Below are 18,026 nucleotides of genomic sequence, written 5' to 3' on the forward strand. Positions count from 1 at the left end.
ATAGTAATTAAACGTTAAAAGATTCCTGAGAAACCTCAATTTTAGTGTCCATTCGTATAGTTTGGACACTGAACGTGTTAAGAATTTCGACCCAGTTAAAACAGGTTATGTCATTTAACGATCAATTTTAAACCATCGATTTATTACAAAACGATCTCTTTACTACAAACATAAATCATTGTGAAGCCGTTTTCGGTTTGGCTGTTCATATTTTAACATAGCTGAATTAGAGTGTAATAATATGGATACAAGTTGTACTTTCAAGTGAACATGGGGGTTTTTTATTGATTAATTGAGATTGTTAAATTTTTTTGGTATTTCAAATGTCTATTTCTTAGTGTAAGAACAATTTGATTATTTTGCTTTCAAACTAGGGAATTTCCTGTAATCAAAATTAATGTATTTAAATACGAGTATTATTGTTATAATTTAATTATTAATACTGACATATTATGTCACAAAGTTAAACTATTAAATTTTCATTGAAATGATATTCAATTTTTTGAATTTTCTTTTTTGTGAAATTACTCCACTAGTTTGTTATAATTATTAATACAAACATCGAACACTTAAAAAAAATTCCTTCGATCCGATCGGATTTGAACCGACGTCTCCTAGCAAACCATGCCAGACACTATGCCAACTAAGCCACGGAACGAACCAGCGGACCTCACGAATTTTTGTAATTGCTTGTTGTCGGATCATTGTATTTGGTTTTCAACGACTTTTTAGCCGTAGCGCCATCTATTAAAAATCTATGAAAGTATTTCGTCGCCCAGTTAATACCTTTACAGCTACCAGAGAATTCTAGAGAATTTTTACTGAATTGATATTCAATAATTTTTTGTGAAATCACTCCACTAGTTTGTTATAATTATTAATACAAATATCGAACTTACTCACTTAAAAAAATTCCTTCGATCCGTTAAACTACTATTATAAACTCTTACACTTGGAAATTAAATTAATTCTATTTACTGATACGACAACTATTGGCGTTTTGTCAGTTAACCGATTAACAAGAGATTGAATTGCCAGTTACGGTTATTGTTTAATAGTTATCAAGGATACATTCCTGGGTAATAATTTAACAAATTCTTATAAGATATTCTATATAGAGAGAGTAGAGCGCCTTGTGAACGAGTTCGTCCGTCTGCGAACACGTAATGTCGCAGAAGGAAGCTGCGGAGCGGGAGAGGGAGGCTACCACCCTTCTTCCAATCCGCCGCAGGAGAGCAGGGCGTCCGAGGAGGCACTATCATGCCCTCCTTCATCCCCCATAACAGGGGTTTTGGCGGTGGACGCGGAGGCGTCCGCCGCCCGTAATGTATAGATCCCGAGGTGGCGCTCGCGGTGTTCCTGCGTGCCCCTGTAAGTGTTGAATGGAGTGATGTTTCTCCAGCTCCACCTCAACGGGAAGGGGCCCTCGGCCGAGTGCCAGCGCCGTCGGGACCGCGGAAGAGTGCGAAAGCGTTCCGGTAGTCCCGACAAAAGGTGCAGGGACGGAACACCGTGGGGTTTTAGTCGATAGGAGTCCGACATGATCTCTCTGTTGCCCCCGCAGCAGAGAGATATCCATGAGGATTTCCCCACGTAAAAAAAGGGAAGTACTGATACCTTATCTATTTCTGCCGCAAAGTAGTAATGTGAGCATTACTGTGTTCCGGTTTTGAAGGATAACAATGCAGTTTATGTCTGAGCGACCTTCAGATCTTTACGATTTAAAGATTTGAGTTGCTACTCAATGCTGCAACTGTTATGGATAGATGAGTCGCGTACCACCAGGCGCACTACTTGTTCATCCCCTCACTGGATATTTGAAAAAAAAACTTAATAATGAAATCGACCCTGACCTTCAATGTGAAATTTTAAATCCTATAGGGATGATTGAAACCCATTGGTGGGCTTCAAAAATTTAAACATAAAAGATTTTCGAAGGGTCAAATCCAATACCCTTATTGAACTGCCTATGTACCCGAACGGTTACCATGACTTGATGACATTACTGCCACGCAGAGGTCCCAGGTTCGATTCCCGGGCCGAGAGAAATATTTGTATGGCCTAAATTTATTTCTCTCGTGAGTTTGGGTGTAATTTGTGGTTGTCTATGTGTGGGTTCATGGTATCCGCGACACAGGGTTTCCCTATGTTGAGTATAACGCACACAGCGTTATTATTATTTCACTCCGAAGGTCAGGCTGACTTTCAAAATAGACAGTTAAAGCATTATTCAGTTTTCTGTTGATTTCTTGCAGTATTATTAGCTTTTGAAAACTGAACGACATAAAACAATAGAAGTTATTGTGCCGAATGCCAACAGTATAATGACAAGTAACCACTAAGTACGTCTTTTAGAAAATATCGGTACTAAATACTACTTTGAAATATTTTGTAACGATGTCTAGAATAAGTCATTTAATATCTTCGATTTATCAATCGATAGCCTTAACTATTAAATTATTGGTTTATTCAAGGCTGGCTACATTGTCTAACTATCAATATACTTTAGAACACACTGTGACAGAAAATTCTTTGAAGTTAGAAGTGGTTTAATGAATTATTTGTATCGAGTTCTTGGGTTTTTGCGATTGTCACACATAGGAAATAAAACTAATTTTCGGATCTAAGTGATCCTATGTGTCAAGAATTTTGAGTATACAAATATGGAGCCAAATAAGCCAATGAGGGGGTCGCAATGAGATTCGAATAAGGTACAGAATGAGAAGAATATACAGCCGGTATTTTAGGAAGCAACTTTTTCTTGTAAACTTTTCTTTTTCATCATCGGGAGACTCGTAGGCTGGGGTCCGTTGTCGATATTCCAAAAATTTGCACCACACTTCAACATTTATATGGCGAACGGCTATGGAGTGGAATTCCTTGCCTGCAGACTTCCCTGAGAGTTGTAACTTGGGCCTTTTAAAGGCGAAAGTGAATAAGCATTATTTAGGTGTGATTGCCCCATCCTTGACTTCATCGTCAAGCGAGATGGACGGTACAAATTTAGAGAGCAACCGTGGGCAGAAACGTGAGGTGAGCTTACACTTCGACGTACATATCTTGATCAGATGAAGATGTCCTTAAAAAGGCCAGGTCAAAGTTCCTAAAACAAGCTGTGACCATAATGGATGTAAGTGATGAAGACGAAAGACGTCTCGAAACATAGTCTCTGTTTAACCCCATAAAAGCGAGGCGTGATAAGTTTCTATAAGAAATAACCCATCGAACAGGGAAAACCTGGTAGCCCAGAGTTTTGCGCGCATAATCTAACTTCACGGTTAGATAAGACAGCGTGGGAACAGCTTTCACTCACATCAAAACGGGTGTTACGCTTTTTTGCGACACCAAGAGAACAATCGGTTCGCGTAGTTGACACAGAGATGCATTTGGAAGGCATCTTAGATTGAGACATCTTCGAGAAAATAAAATTTTACGGGCAAAACGAATCAATACACACGCATAGTGATATATGTGATATATAATGTCATCATTATGATGATATTCAATGATTTTTTGTGAAATTACTCCACTAGTTTGTTATATATTAATACAAAGATCGAATACTAAGATAAATTCCTTCGATAAGGCGTGATTTGAACCAGAGCCTTCAGAATGCCGTGCCTGACTTTTTTACGAGGTATGTGGGACTGGGGTGAACCCAGAAGGGGAGCAGCCCGATCGCACCAAACCCGCGGGGTGTTTCTCGTCTCCACTGTAGGTGGGGGTATAGGTATGCTATTGCTCGTCTGCGCTTCTACCAGCAGCTGGCCGCACCCAACGTAGCCTCTCCCCGAGAATGGAGACACATCGATCCCCAACTCCAAATGTAAGTCTCGCCGAACACCAGACGAGCCTTCCATCTCGGGCCCCTCCAATCTGTGCTACCGTGCCTGACCCTCTCCCAACTGAGCTACGGAACGAACCAGCAGGCCTAACGAATGTTTCTATGTGCTTGTTGCAGATCTTTGTTTTTTTTAATGACTTGGCCGTAGCGCCATCTATGAATATATGTGACATGCTTCACTTTTTGTTAAGCGTCACCCTAATTTATTTCCATTAGGCACACAGGTGCGCCATTCTGATCGACTGACAACTAGAGCATGTGAAACTGCTCTACTTAAAAAGAGTATAATTGTAATAGCTACGAAGGCTTACAACAAATCTACCTAACTTGTGTAACTAGGATGACACTGTATTGTTTTTTATGATAGCTAGGGACGAGATGAACAAGTCACGCGCCTGGTGGTAAACGACACGCTTGTCCATAACATGTATCTGTGTAACTTTGAGTAATTTTCCCCGCACATATGCGATTGTCCTCATCGGACCTTGGAACCTATGTGGATGTTATTAAGGCAAGGACTAATTAAATTCAAAGAAATCACTGCTAAACAAGATACTTGAACGAGCTGCATCGTCATTTGACGAGTGCATATTTGCAGAAGACCTGGAGATGTAAAAAGGTCAATGAAATCTGAGTTAGGTGATAAAGCAGGTTTATTATAATTATAATAATGTACTAAACAGCTACACCAATTATCTCAAAGTAAAAAATTACCCAGTACTGTGAGCACCAGTATATCCAGATCAGAACCAATTTACAAAAGTTCATTTTCCACCAGGAACCAAACTGTGTGTCCACCGCACATAGCGCAAACCTTTGGGTCACCGAGGTCATTGCATGTGGTCCTCGTCTGACTTGGGAGCCACGTGAATGTTATTCATACAAAAGATCACTAACTAAATCCGACTATGTGAATTAAAATGATACACATAGATAGAGTCAATTTCCGAACGAAGACATGCATTCGTTTTCGCTTTTCTCAGCTGATTGTTAGCGTAACATATGGCAAGTTATCACATGGGAATAAATGTGAACATGTGCATATTATTATGTACTTTATAGTCAATTGTTAATTGAACTACTTCGTACATCTATCTACGATAAACTATAGTTTCATAGATCAAGGATTCTGTTAAACGTTTGAAGACAGCGCCTTTAGACTATAAACTATACTTTGCGATTTAAAGCTCTGAGCGGCGCTGCAACTGGTATAAACAGGCGTGTCGCTTACTACCAGGAGCACGACTTGTTCGTTCCGTCACTTGTTATCATAAAAAAACATGGAAATGCGGAAGGAAGACACATGGCGGGAGAAAAATCTAGAATGATGCGGATCGATAGAGAACTTCCAGCAGAAGCAAGAAGAACGTTTACACTTGTATTAGTAAAGCTGCAAGTACTTTGACATTTTGCAAACAAAACGATAGCCCACCAAACGCTTTAAGCTTTGAGATACACCTACCGGGGAAGGGTTGGTTTCTTCGTCAAAAAATAGGTTTGATTCTAATCTACTTATCCACTAAATCAATGATTACTTAACATCTGTTAAGTGATTAAACAATCACGCATAATTTATGTATATTTTGATATACTCCGTATAAACAATATAAAATATTTCAGACGCATCAAATTAGTATGCAATCTGAAGTAATAACATCCATCGACCTCTCTCTCATTAATATTCACCTTGATAGCAAAAGTATCATAAAATTGTTTTAGTTTTTCAAGACCTTTCTTTCTCGAAGTCACGTAAAGTCAACAATATAAAGTGTGAGATTGAAATACAATAAGAACTTTATGGAATAATTTTCTAAGACAACAAATGGGAAAAGCGATGGTTATCTTATGGGAGAATGTACAGATGGCATCAGACTCGAGCGATATAGAGATTATGGGTAACTGGGTGTTATGTTTATAATAGAACGTTTTAAACGATGAAAGCGAGATGACAAAACTCAGACACGAGAAGAAAATACGTGTAAGCCCCAGAAGAAATAAAATCAATAAAATTTAAAAGAAAATACGTGAATTTGTCAAAAATTGTAGTCTGATAAACCGAATAGAAAAAGTTTAAAAAAATCTGTTCTGTGATCGATCACTAAAGCAAAAAGAACTTTTGGTACCCACTACGCAAACAAAGGCCATTTAAGCATGAAATATGGATTTTGTCCGAAATTGGTTCGAATGGACAATTTTAATTTTTTCTTTCCACTTAATTCATTACATTTATCAAATTTCTGTTGGTTTTTGAAACCATAATGCAATATTACTCAAAAAGGTGTTGCTAAACACGTGGTATAAGTAAGCAAAAGCAACTCACCGTTTCCATCTCTTCATAATCGACGCCATGGGGCTGTGAATCGTTCGTCATCGTCCTCCACATTTTTAGACCTTCTTTCTTAAACAGCCCTTCCTGTTTTTTCAAATTCAACTGCATTTGCTTCCCAAAAGCCTCCAAATCTATCCTATGCACATCATCACTTTCACTACTCGCACTATCACTTACTTCACTTGAATTAGCACCGAAATTAACACTCACTGTATTATTAAGATCACCTATTATATCTACATCTTTAATATACTCTTTCGCTTTGACGAACATTTCGTCATTCAGCAAAGATGGCGGCGTAGTTTTCCAATTTTTTTGAGTTTTCTGGAACTTTTCGTGCGGTACTTTGCCGCTGTTAGCATGGTGGCTATTTGATTGGTGGCTTGAAGGGATATTCCGCCTGGATAAATGGTGGTTTAAGTGGACGAGATGGTATTCTGGGACCTGAGAGTGATGGTCAACGTGGAAGACGTGTCGTAGTTCAGCTGGTGTCATGTGCTCATGAATCTGGAAAGAGGAAAGAAAAATGTTAATAAATAAATACACAAAAAAAGGAACTGCGTGACTATAATAAATTGCATAACTGACGGAACGGGACGAACAGTCGCATATTTGCCCCTCTTTATCAACCTCTTGGTTATATGGGAAGGGCACAATAACCTGTGCAAGCAAGTCACAGCGACCTTATCAATCAGGGTCCTGACTCCAGATCAGCCCGTTTACTCAGACTTGTTCCGGTGGTCAAAAGGCTAGTGCCTTGAAAGGGCTGCCCTGGGTGCACGCATACCTACAACTAACTACAAACTCCGGCGAGGCCATACCCAAGTCCGGGTCCGCCAGAGACGCCCGTGAAGACATATCACTGGTGGAGGGCATGGCCCGCCCGCCGTACCCTGGTCTTACACCATAGTCTCACCGGAACTCCCTATCTCTCGGGTCGGTAGACAGGGATATGACGGGTTGAACGCCTGGTGGTAAAGGACAAACCTAAGAGAAGAAACGTTTATGGAGACTGGTATCATGACTGTGGCATCATAGTACGTTTACTCAAATATTTAATATGCCCGTAAACATATACATAATTTCAATAAGAAAGAAGTTATCCATAATATTAGCCTTAGAGCTAAGTCCAAGCTCAAGGTACCACAATTTCGTTTAACCGGGGTAAACGATTATAGGGAACTGTATACGTTTTTACAATAAGGTTCCGGAGCATATATTAAAATTATCATTTCCTAGGTTTAAAAACTACATTAAAAATATTTTGATTGAAAAGTCATATTACAAAATTGAAAACTACGTGTTAGATAAAGATGTATGGAAAGATGACATGTATCTAGGTTCCACACAAATTTTAATTCAAAGTGTATTTCAGAGCATTTAAGTTTATTTGAAAAGAGTCCCGAAGAAATCCCTAAAGTTTCTTGCTCGTTCTTCTCAGGGAAGTCAGCATAGTGAACGAGCAGTAGCTAGAATGTGAATTTTTAGGCACTGCCACTACACCTGTTATCCTGAGACATAAAGTTGACAAGGCCCATATGTCTAAAGTTTATTAGTAATCAACAGCACCCTCATCTTTCAAAACCGGAACGAAGTTTTCATTACTGCTTCGCGGCAGAAATAGGTATAGTGGCAGCACTTCCCTGGATGGACTCTTTCACAAGGCGAATCAATTGTTTAAATTACTGCAAAATAATTTGGCTTTCTAAATACGAGTAAGTACAGCATTTTTCTTGATTATTTCTAAGTGAAGCAGGATATAGCTGTGCAGGTACCCGGATGAAATAAACCAGTGACTTTTGTTTTAATAGCATTCGTGACTGCCTACTTTAAAGACAAAATCTCTTTGTCACAAAAGTATACTTTAGTGGGTACTAACGGTGGGCCATGATGGATATTTGGGTGCGCACGGTGACAGCTTTGCGTGTACGCGTGTTGCGTGTTTGAGTATGTGTGCAAGGAGGTTTGTTTATTATTTAACTTGACAAACGGTAAAATATTTCTTGTGATAAAATGAGACGATATCACGGTACTTCCAAGGAACCCTACGCCTTTTTTATTTTTGGTCATTTTTTTATAACATCAAGTGACGGGACGAACAAGTCGTGCGCCTGACGGCAAGCTACACGCCTGTCCATATCAGTTACAGTGCCACTCAGAGCTTTAAATTGCAAAGATTTGAAGGGCACTACCACTGCGCCCGTCACCCTGAGACATAAGTTGACAAGTCCTATGTACCTGTAATTTCACCAGCACCTTTACCCTTCCAAACCGGATAACAGTAATGCTGACATTACTGCTTGGTGGCAGAAATAGGTAAGGTGGTAGTACTTCCCTGGACGAATTCTTTCACAAGGAGCTCTACTGCTACAGGTCATTTTCTGTATTTTTTTTAAACAGCCTTATTTATTCACTAGCTACTCGAATTTTACGAAAAAAAGAAAAACAAAAAACAAAACAACGAATTTTGTGAAACAAAAATAAAGAAACGAAAACAAAATAAAAACAGAACAGGTCCAAAAATTAAGTTGCAGTAGTGTTCATTGGAGATATCGAACATTGTTTTCTAATTTATAGAGACTAATGCTAATTTATGAGCACAAGTAAAAACTGTTAACTAAAAAGTCGAGAACAAATATTTTTCTACTATTCATAAAGTCAAAAGTTCAATTGGAAAAGTAAATAAGGAATAATAATAATGAATTAATTAATAATTATTTATTCAAAAATACAATCACAACGCAGAACAGTAATGAGTATCACAGAAGCTACCATTATAGCGGATGTCATCGGTACCATGTTCTCATACTACCTTTTCTCAAAACAATAAATAATTAGTCTCCCTACAATAGTAATAGTAATAACATCATAATGTTGTATCATTGAGATCCGGTGGTGGACACCTGGGTGACCTATAATAGTACAGGTGAGGCGGAAGACTGGTGCCCAAACTAGGTTGGCGTAGTTTAGGCACCAGTCTTCCGCCTCGCAATTTAACTGTGCGATGTTACTTAGTTTAATTAAAATAAAATGTATTGTTAAGGTGGAAAAGAACAAGCGCTTGAAGATAAGCTACACGCCTGTCCATAACAGTTGCAGTGCGACTCAGAGCTCTAAATCGCAAAGATCTGAGGGGCACTGCCGCTGCGCCCGTCACCCTGAGACATAAGATGACAAGTCCCATGTGCCTGTAATTTGACCAGCACCTTTACCCTTCCAAACCGAAACACAGTAATGCTGACATTACTGAAATAGGTAAGGTGGCAGTACTTCCCTGGACGAATTTTTCACAAGGAGCTCTACTGCTACTAAATTTAATTTACTACCACTACTACCCAGACACTACGTACTCAATCTACCGAGAGCGCCCTGGTTTTACCGGGGATTGAACCCGGAACCTTCTCATCCAGCGCCCACAGTGCTAACCGCTAGGGCATCGAGGTCGTCATTTAAAAAAAGTATTTAAAACTACACCATCCAAACTACAAACTAATATTACAAATGCGAAAGTAGTTCTGTTTGTTACGTTGTCACGTCTAAACAGCTGAACCAATACTGATGAATTTTGATTCAGAGATAGATGGAGCTTAATGAATGACATAGTCTACTTTTTGTCACAAAAAGTATAGTATTTTTCACAAAAAACCGACCTCACAAGTTCGTGGAATTACATCCATTTGCCAAGTTTTATTGAAATCCGTTACCGGATTCATCTCCTATTTTGCTACCCTTAGAGGTAGAATATTCTCTTCAAATTTAAATGGAACCAATGTTCCAACTGTACCAACTGAGGTAGTCTTTTTCCAATAAAAAAAGAATGCCAAAATCTTTTCACAAATGCCGGGAATAATCGATCGAATTGATACTCTCCTCGAGAGAAATAGGAGATAAAAGTTTGTATGGAGAACCAATAAAAGTATGAAAATTAGTAACGTACAGCTACTTGAAATTTTTAAACACACAGATCAAGTCGCAGGCACCGGCTTGTAGTCATAATTTAACCATCCATACGGCAAAAAATTACGACCAAACCCCGAGGGCTAATTCCTTAATCAACAACCGTAAAGCAGTACATACAGACACCTATGTACATATATGTATAAGTATGAATGTCAACTGGACAATGTTGTAAACCTTGATCGTCAACGTATATATAACCTCGCATTTTAAGATTTGTAACGCGTTTTATATTTCCTGGGTTACCTTTAACAAAATTGGTTATTTACACGAAAAGTCTAACTTGACCTACTTTAGGCTAGGTCTTTTTTAATGTACCAACCCGACTGTAGACGTCACTGTTGTGCATGCACTTATTATTAAATGCAGAGTTCTTTGTGAAAGAGTTTGTCCAAGGAAATACTGCCACCTTACCTATTTCTACAGCCAAACAATAATCTAATCACATAATTGCGTTTCGGTTTTGAAGGGTAAGGGTGCTGGTGAAATTACAAGCACATGGGACTTTTCTCAGGGTGATGGGCCTCGTGAAAACTTGGCATTTTGCAGATGTGGCCTTATTATAAACCAAAGTACGATTTCTAATCTCTCGTGATTTTACCGAGTTTACTGGACTTCTAAAGAAAAGATACCGTATAATTAGGATATTTACCGTAGTTACATTAGTTCTTCATCTGACCGCAAGAAATACTATTTAAGCATAAAAAGTTTTAAGGACCGATAAATAAATTTTAGAACAACTTAGGGTAAAGACCAGACTCATAACGATATGCTACCAAAGGGTTCTCAGGTACTTTGGCAATTAATTTGGCTATTGGAAAGCAAATACCTCTTTTCAGTGAAACTCTTTTTAGAGGAATTACTAAACTACTTTACTCCCTTACACGCACTCTTTCGCAATGGAAGACGGGCATTAATTTCCCCTTGGGTCCGATATTTAAATACATACACACCATAATTATCTCCTAACAGGGTTGCAAAGTTCACTCAGGTCACTTCAGGTCACTATGTTAATAATTATAGATGGAAACAGGCTCAAGTTTCCATGCACAACTATGAACCAAGCACTAAACTGGTTTTACGTTGAGAGGATTCATGAAAGGATTAAAAAATTTGTTTGTGTTGACACTTAAAGGCATTGCAAACAGAGAAAACTACGTTATTACGATTTTCTATTATGGCCTTGACTGCGAAATTGTACTAATTTTAATATGGCCTTTGTTGCCCAAAAGATGTATTAAAGCAATCAGCGATGCCACGCAATTCAGCTGATGCAAATCGATGTTTAAAAAAACTATGTTTATTTATTTTTGTGAAGAAGCATTGTGAGAACTCTAATAACGCTCATAGAAGTTCTTGTAATATATGATGATTATTAGTAACAAAAGTATGATGTTCGAATTTATACTAAAATTAAGTCTGTTATAAGAAAAACATTTCACATTTCAAAACAAGATTATATAAATGAATAAATCAATATGTTTTTTTAATCTGTTGAAGTGTTTACCGTCCTTAATTTCATGATTAATTATAGTTTTATTTCGTTAGACAAATTTATTATATATAAAATGGAATCAATTCCAGATTTAATTTACTAATCATACATACATCATTTGCGTGTCAAAATGCTTTGACAAAGCACGTTGCGTCCATGAAAAAATATATTTCCTATTTTACAACTTTTGATACAAATAAATTACTATTATTACGTTCATGACATCAATCGTATCCTAATAAAGCCACATATAAAATGCTTTTACATCAAAAATGCTTTTATCACTATATGAAATATTATCATTCCTACTCATGCATAAAAAGTTATCTACTAATTTCGTTCGCAGAATCTTCAATTCTCTGTCCTGAAAAGTATTCATTTTACAGATGTGGCCTTATTATATCAATGGTGCGAAATTGGTATCAGTTTCGCTTCCTCAACTCTATTCTAGTTAATACTCAGTACTAACGCCTTGGTTTTAAGCATGTCCTCAATCAGGTTGAGATAATTACCTACGTCGATATCAACCTTTTCATCCACATTAGCTCTTTAAATCCATGCCGTTATCCCGTTATCAGCAAATCAAACCTAACCTAACCAAAACAAGCATCAACCAGATAACCAGCTATAAGGTCAAGTATCTCATTATTAGCGGCATTCCGTACAATCCGGAAGTCAGTGGGAAGAATTGTCTATCGTTATACTGTACTATATCAATGCAATGTACACGGCAAAAAAGAAAAGTTTACAAACACTATATAATTATAGGGATATTGCGGACCACACCTACGACATACAAACTGTCAAAATTTTATGTTGAAAATTGTATCCTACGTCACTTACATAGCGTACGCAGCAATTACACTGTCATTTGACCTAGTATCATTGTAATAAACACAAGCCGAAAAAGACACGTTTACATTCGCTCTCAGAAAAAAGAATTGGTCCATTATATTAAATGTTGCTGTCAATCGGTTTTCAACCTTACAATTTATTAACTGACGAATGTCTATAATATATATAATAATAAAATTTTACTAACGGTAGATTTTTTAATATTCTTTTTATAAAGTCAAGTAAAGGGATGAGAAATATAAATATTTGAAATGTTTAATATAAGTAAAGATTTCTGGGTATGTTAAGGGTATTAACATATTATTAAAAAATTAAATTATGAAATGAATTGCCGGTATTAAGCGTGCTGCGAGCGGTCGTGACTAGTGCATGTAGACTGAACATTTTTACTCTGTGTACTACAAATTTATTTTTACCGCCGAGAAACGAGCTTCTGTTGAATACTATTTGAATTTATTAATGAACGAAGCGACTGTTAAATCTGTTCCCACCGCAAATATGAATTTGTACTCAAATAAGTAAGTATTGTATAATATTGTTTATACGGCCTCGAGTCTGTTCTAAATATTATGCAACGCGATTAATGAAAGGCGGATTATATTTTCTAATTAGACTATAATTTAGTTTAGAATGAAAAGAGTAGGTTTCTGTTACGACGAAGATGATTTAACAGAATGATTTCTTAAATCAATACAAGAATTCTCAAGGAAGGAAGGAAGGTTCTCAATTATTAGACTCTATTTTTTTTTGTATGCATGTTACGCGATAACTTTGTGAACCGATTTTGATGATTTCTTTTGTTGGATAAGGGGTACCTCAGAAGTGGTCCCATTTAAATTTGAAGAAAATATTCCACCTCTAAGGGTGGCAAACTAGGGGATGAATGACTTTTGAGGTTGTTAGTACTCTTTACTGAAATTATTTATACTTAAATATAAGAGTTAAAAAATTTCACATAATATACATAATTTCTTTCGTGTAGTTCGTATTCTTTTTATAAATTTCAAGTGATAAAAGCGCTTTTATTATCAAGGGTGTAACCTCTACCTTGACTAATGATTACAGACACAAGAGTGACTTGTACAGATGGGTCAGTAAAGAAATATACTTACTACACCATTTTTAGTTATATATTCTATATATAGAGGTATATTCATATATTGCCATACAATTATATAAAATGAATTTTTTCCACAAGATATAATAAAATTTTTCAAATTTGTGAATTGGACAATTTTTTGTGATAAATATCACAGCTTCAGGTACGGCCTTCAGAAATATCCTGTCACGCGTTCTAGAGACATGCGGTGTCCCTAACGTTTTGTTAAAAAAGAATGTTATATAAATTTTTATTCTAAATTTAAAATTTCTTAAAAATGGTGAATAACAGAGGCGTTCTAGAGATACCGTGTGACTTTAGGACGCTACAGTACCAAAATCTCTACGACGCCTAACGGGATTGTCGTTTCAATGTGATAATTCGTACCCACAAAGGTTAATAAAGCCACATGTGATGTGATCATACGTCAAAAGTGCTTCACATGAAAGGCAAAAATATAATACGTACTACATTATATCCTCCTGTCTCCTATTTAAGCATAAAAAGTTATTTACTAATGTCGTTTGTAGAATCGTTAAGACTCTCTCCTAAAAAGTTGTCATTTTGCAGATGTGACATTAATAAAATAATTTAGGACATTTTTTATTTTAGTAGATTAAGAACTAAGTCCAAACGCATAGTACCACGTTTTCGTTTAACTAAGGTAAACCATTGTTTTATGGGGAACTGTATACGTTTTTACAATAAGATTCCGGAGCCTAAAATAAGTTACCATTTCCTAAGTTTAAAACGCACATTAAAGTGTTTTAATTGAAAAGTCATATTACAAAATTGTAGACTATGTATTAGATAAAGATGTATGGAAAGACAATGTGAGTCTAGATTCCTCACAAATATGATTCAAAATGTATTCTACAGCATTGACGTTTATTTGAAAAGAGCAATCCCTAGAGATTCTTGCTTGTTCTTCTCAGGGAGGTCAGCGTAGTGAATGAGCAGTAGCTTAAAAAATACCGTTTTCAAGTGTAAAATTTTACCTATGGAATAAATTATTACTTGACTTTGACCTTGACTAGTATTTAGAAAGAGGAACTATATTTTACACTCAGATATAAAAAAAACAAGTAATCTATTGTGTATATAAACAAAATCTTAATAGATAAATCGATTCGTCCTTTACAAAGTAAACAATGTACATAGTGTACATACGAGTATGTACACAATGCAGCCTTGCCAAGGTTCTTTACATAAGTCAACGGTCATAAATTATATACAATTTATGTACAGAGCATGCTTTTAAGTATATAAATAGCAGGTCCCGTAGCCTACAAGTTTATTGACGTGATTCCGATATTGGAAATACAAGTTTGTTGACCTTGCTTTACTTTAAGTCATAATGTATTTTTTTTCTGGTCACCGGACAAATTTTAAACTATTATAAAATATTTTTAATAACTCGTATTATCAATGGTTTATGTTATAACCAGATTATAATCGGCGACAAGAAAGAGTTCGTCAATTACACTGCCACCTTACCTATTTCTGCCGCGAAGCCGTAATGTAAGCATTACTGCGTTCCGGTTTCGAAGGGTATTTTTTTATACATAATATCAAGTGACGGGACGAACAAGTCGTGCGCCTGATGGTAAGCTTCACTGGGGCACTGCCACTGCGCCCGTCACCCTGAGACATAAGTTGACAAGTCGCATGTGTCTGTCATATATATATATATTGCTGAACTACAATGACACTATCTTCTTTGTCATCGACTGGTGTTATTATGTTTTTAATATATGAAATTTTGAAATGATTTCATAATAGGTATTAGTGAAACAATCAAACATTATGTGCAAATATTTGTATATGATTTACATACCAAAAGCTCGCGTAATTGGTTTGGGTCAGGTCCATAACCTAGAATTTGTAATCGCATTTGTTGCTAATGCGTTAGAAGATTAATATTGATTGATAATATTCACAAACAATCTATATGAATACTATATGTTATTTGGTATAGCGTAAAGGCGTAAAAATTATCTTCCATTCCTTTGCCGCACGCATTAGGAAATAAGAAGCAACTGTGTTGTGTCTATGGACATTATATGAACGACATATGCCAGAAAATTCTATCAATTTACATGATCTCGCTTGGGAATTCCTTGTACTATGAGTACTATAGTAATGAATTTCCGAGGACACTATCCAGAACAACCAGGACTGGGCCAACTTAAAAAAAATATTTTCTAAATCGACCAATTTCTAAAACAGGACTAATTTAGAAAAAATGTTTCATAAATAGGCCAATTTCTGAAACAGGACCAATGTACATTTGTTTTCTAAATTGATGCTTTAAATTTTTCTCAACAAGCACCCATAGTGCGTGCTCATTGTTGAACTATTGCGGCCGTCACATTGTTTAGTCATTTATTTATTTATTTATTTATTCAATACAGTACTTAAAATAACATTATCAGTACAACCCTTTGCGACTGCTATCCGCTTACAATTATAAATACAGCTGATGAAATATGAAATGAGGGAATCACCGGATGAATTATGAATGAATAATAATACTATGAAATAATTGAAATAATATGAAAAAATACGGAAGTGTTCAAAAATACGTAGGTATGTTTGAGCAACAGAGCTCCTTGTAAAAGAATTCGTCCAGGGAAGTACTGCCACCTTACCTATTCCTGCCGCCAAGCAGTAACGTCAGCATTAGTGCGTTCCGATTTTAAAGTATAAGGGCGCTGTTAAAAATGAAGTAAATTTTAAAAGAATTAAAGACAAAAATAAAGATAAATTACAAACGCTAAAGGCATCTCTTAAAATCGATTAAACTATGTGAATTAAACTTTTAAGTTTTGGCTTTAACTCCGCAAATAATCCGTTCATTAAACCTTGTGCAACAATCGCATTGTTTTAAACAGAGTCGATCGTAACTAAAGATATTGTTTCACAAAATCAAAGACAGCTACGATATTTTACTACCCAGCCCTTTAAATCATGTTACATAACTCCTTCCTGCTTGAGCCTAAGTGTTTTGTTCGTGATCTAGATTCCAATAGCACTAAGGTATGGGAAAACTAGGAAATAATCGAGAAAGCTTGTTGTATAACCAATATTTGTAGTGGTTATTTGAGATTCAGTATCTGGAGGCTTTCATATCCTATTTCAATTTCAATGCGCGGAGGTAGTCCTCGACGTACAATCTCGATCAGATGTCAGATGTCCTTAAAAAGGCCGGGTTATGAAGAGATTGACGGGAGTGGAGGCGAATCAGGTTTGTTAGGACCGTAGCAGGTAAAGGTCCTTAGTCTTTACCTGCCCCGGTGGGAGACAGGCGTGATGGTATATAATGTAATGTTCAATTCCAATGTCTGCACTGTTGCCTGTGACTTATACATTTATGAACGAACTATACATATATAAATATTTGTCTTTAAAATATTGAAGAGTAAAGAGACGTATTAGCAACAATTCTCCTGTGGAGTCGAAGCTGCTAAACTTCGACCATCGTAGAAAAGAAGCCTGCTTGTTGGTTTTCTATCGGATACATTTCGGGGAGTGTGCGCAGGAACTTTTCAATTTAGTTCCACCCTCACCGTTCCTCCTTCAATCGACTAGAAGGTCCGGAACACTCCATCCTTGTGTCATTGATATACCACTCATTCGCACTAAGCGTTTTGCTTCCTTCTTTCTGATGCGTACGGCATAGGAATGGAATACTCTATCTGTGTTTCGCGAAAAGTACAATTTGGGGCTATTCAAGGCTAGAGTGAATAGACATTTTTTAGGCAGACGCGTAGCATCGTCGCTTAACATCAGGTGAGATTGTGGCCAAGCATTTCTTTTATGTATTAAATTTATGGTCATCTATATTTTAGACTAAACAATTCTAAATCAAGAATACTTAACAAGAGGTGAAACTACTTTTTCGGATCTACATCGTAGGTTAATTATTTTTTCAAACAAATTAAATGAGCTATCTCAGTTAACCGTTACCAAGGGACCTTGTAAAAGGTCCGAAACCTTGGTTTGTTTGAAAAAAAACTTTACCGGACTTACATCGGAACAAACAATTTCATTTCCAATAATTTCTAGTAGCTGTAGAGCTCCAGTGTGAAAGAGTGCGTCCAGTGAAGATCTGCAACCTTACCTATTTCTGCCGCCAAGCAATAATATCAGCATTACTGCGTTCCAGTTTTAAAGGACAATGCTGCTGGTGAAATTACAGGTACATATAACTTTTCAACTTATGTTTCAGAATGACGGGCGCAGTGGCAGTGACCCTCAGATCTTTGCGATTTAAAGCTCTAAACGGCACTGCAACTGTAGTGGACGTGTGTGTCGCTTACCACCAGGCGCACGACTTGTTCGTCCCGTCACAGCGTAATATATGATTCTTCGTAATGTATATTTAAATATTTATGGAAATATAAGGAGCCCAAAAAAATTTAATTCATAACAATAGTACCAAATT

The 18,026-nt window shown here is 36.7% G+C and overlaps 1 protein-coding gene across 3 annotated transcripts in view; it reads right to left on the minus strand.

Annotated features, from left to right (window-relative positions):
- Positions 1-18,026, minus strand: part of LOC113239857 (A disintegrin and metalloproteinase with thrombospondin motifs 16) — a 255,368-nt gene that overhangs the window by 72,108 nt on the left and 165,234 nt on the right. For all 3 annotated transcript variants that reach the window (XM_026477008.1, XM_026477006.1, XM_026477007.1), the window contains exon 3: positions 6,165-6,680. In XM_026477008.1, the coding sequence (XP_026332793.1) occupies positions 6,165-6,680 (516 nt within the window). The remainder of the gene's footprint in view (positions 1-6,164; positions 6,681-18,026) is intronic.

This window comes from Hyposmocoma kahamanoa, unplaced genomic scaffold, assembly GCF_003589595.1.
Source record: "Hyposmocoma kahamanoa isolate Upper Pololo Valley unplaced genomic scaffold, ASM358959v1 116, whole genome shotgun sequence".
Classification (NCBI taxonomy): domain Eukaryota; kingdom Metazoa; phylum Arthropoda; class Insecta; order Lepidoptera; family Cosmopterigidae; genus Hyposmocoma; species Hyposmocoma kahamanoa.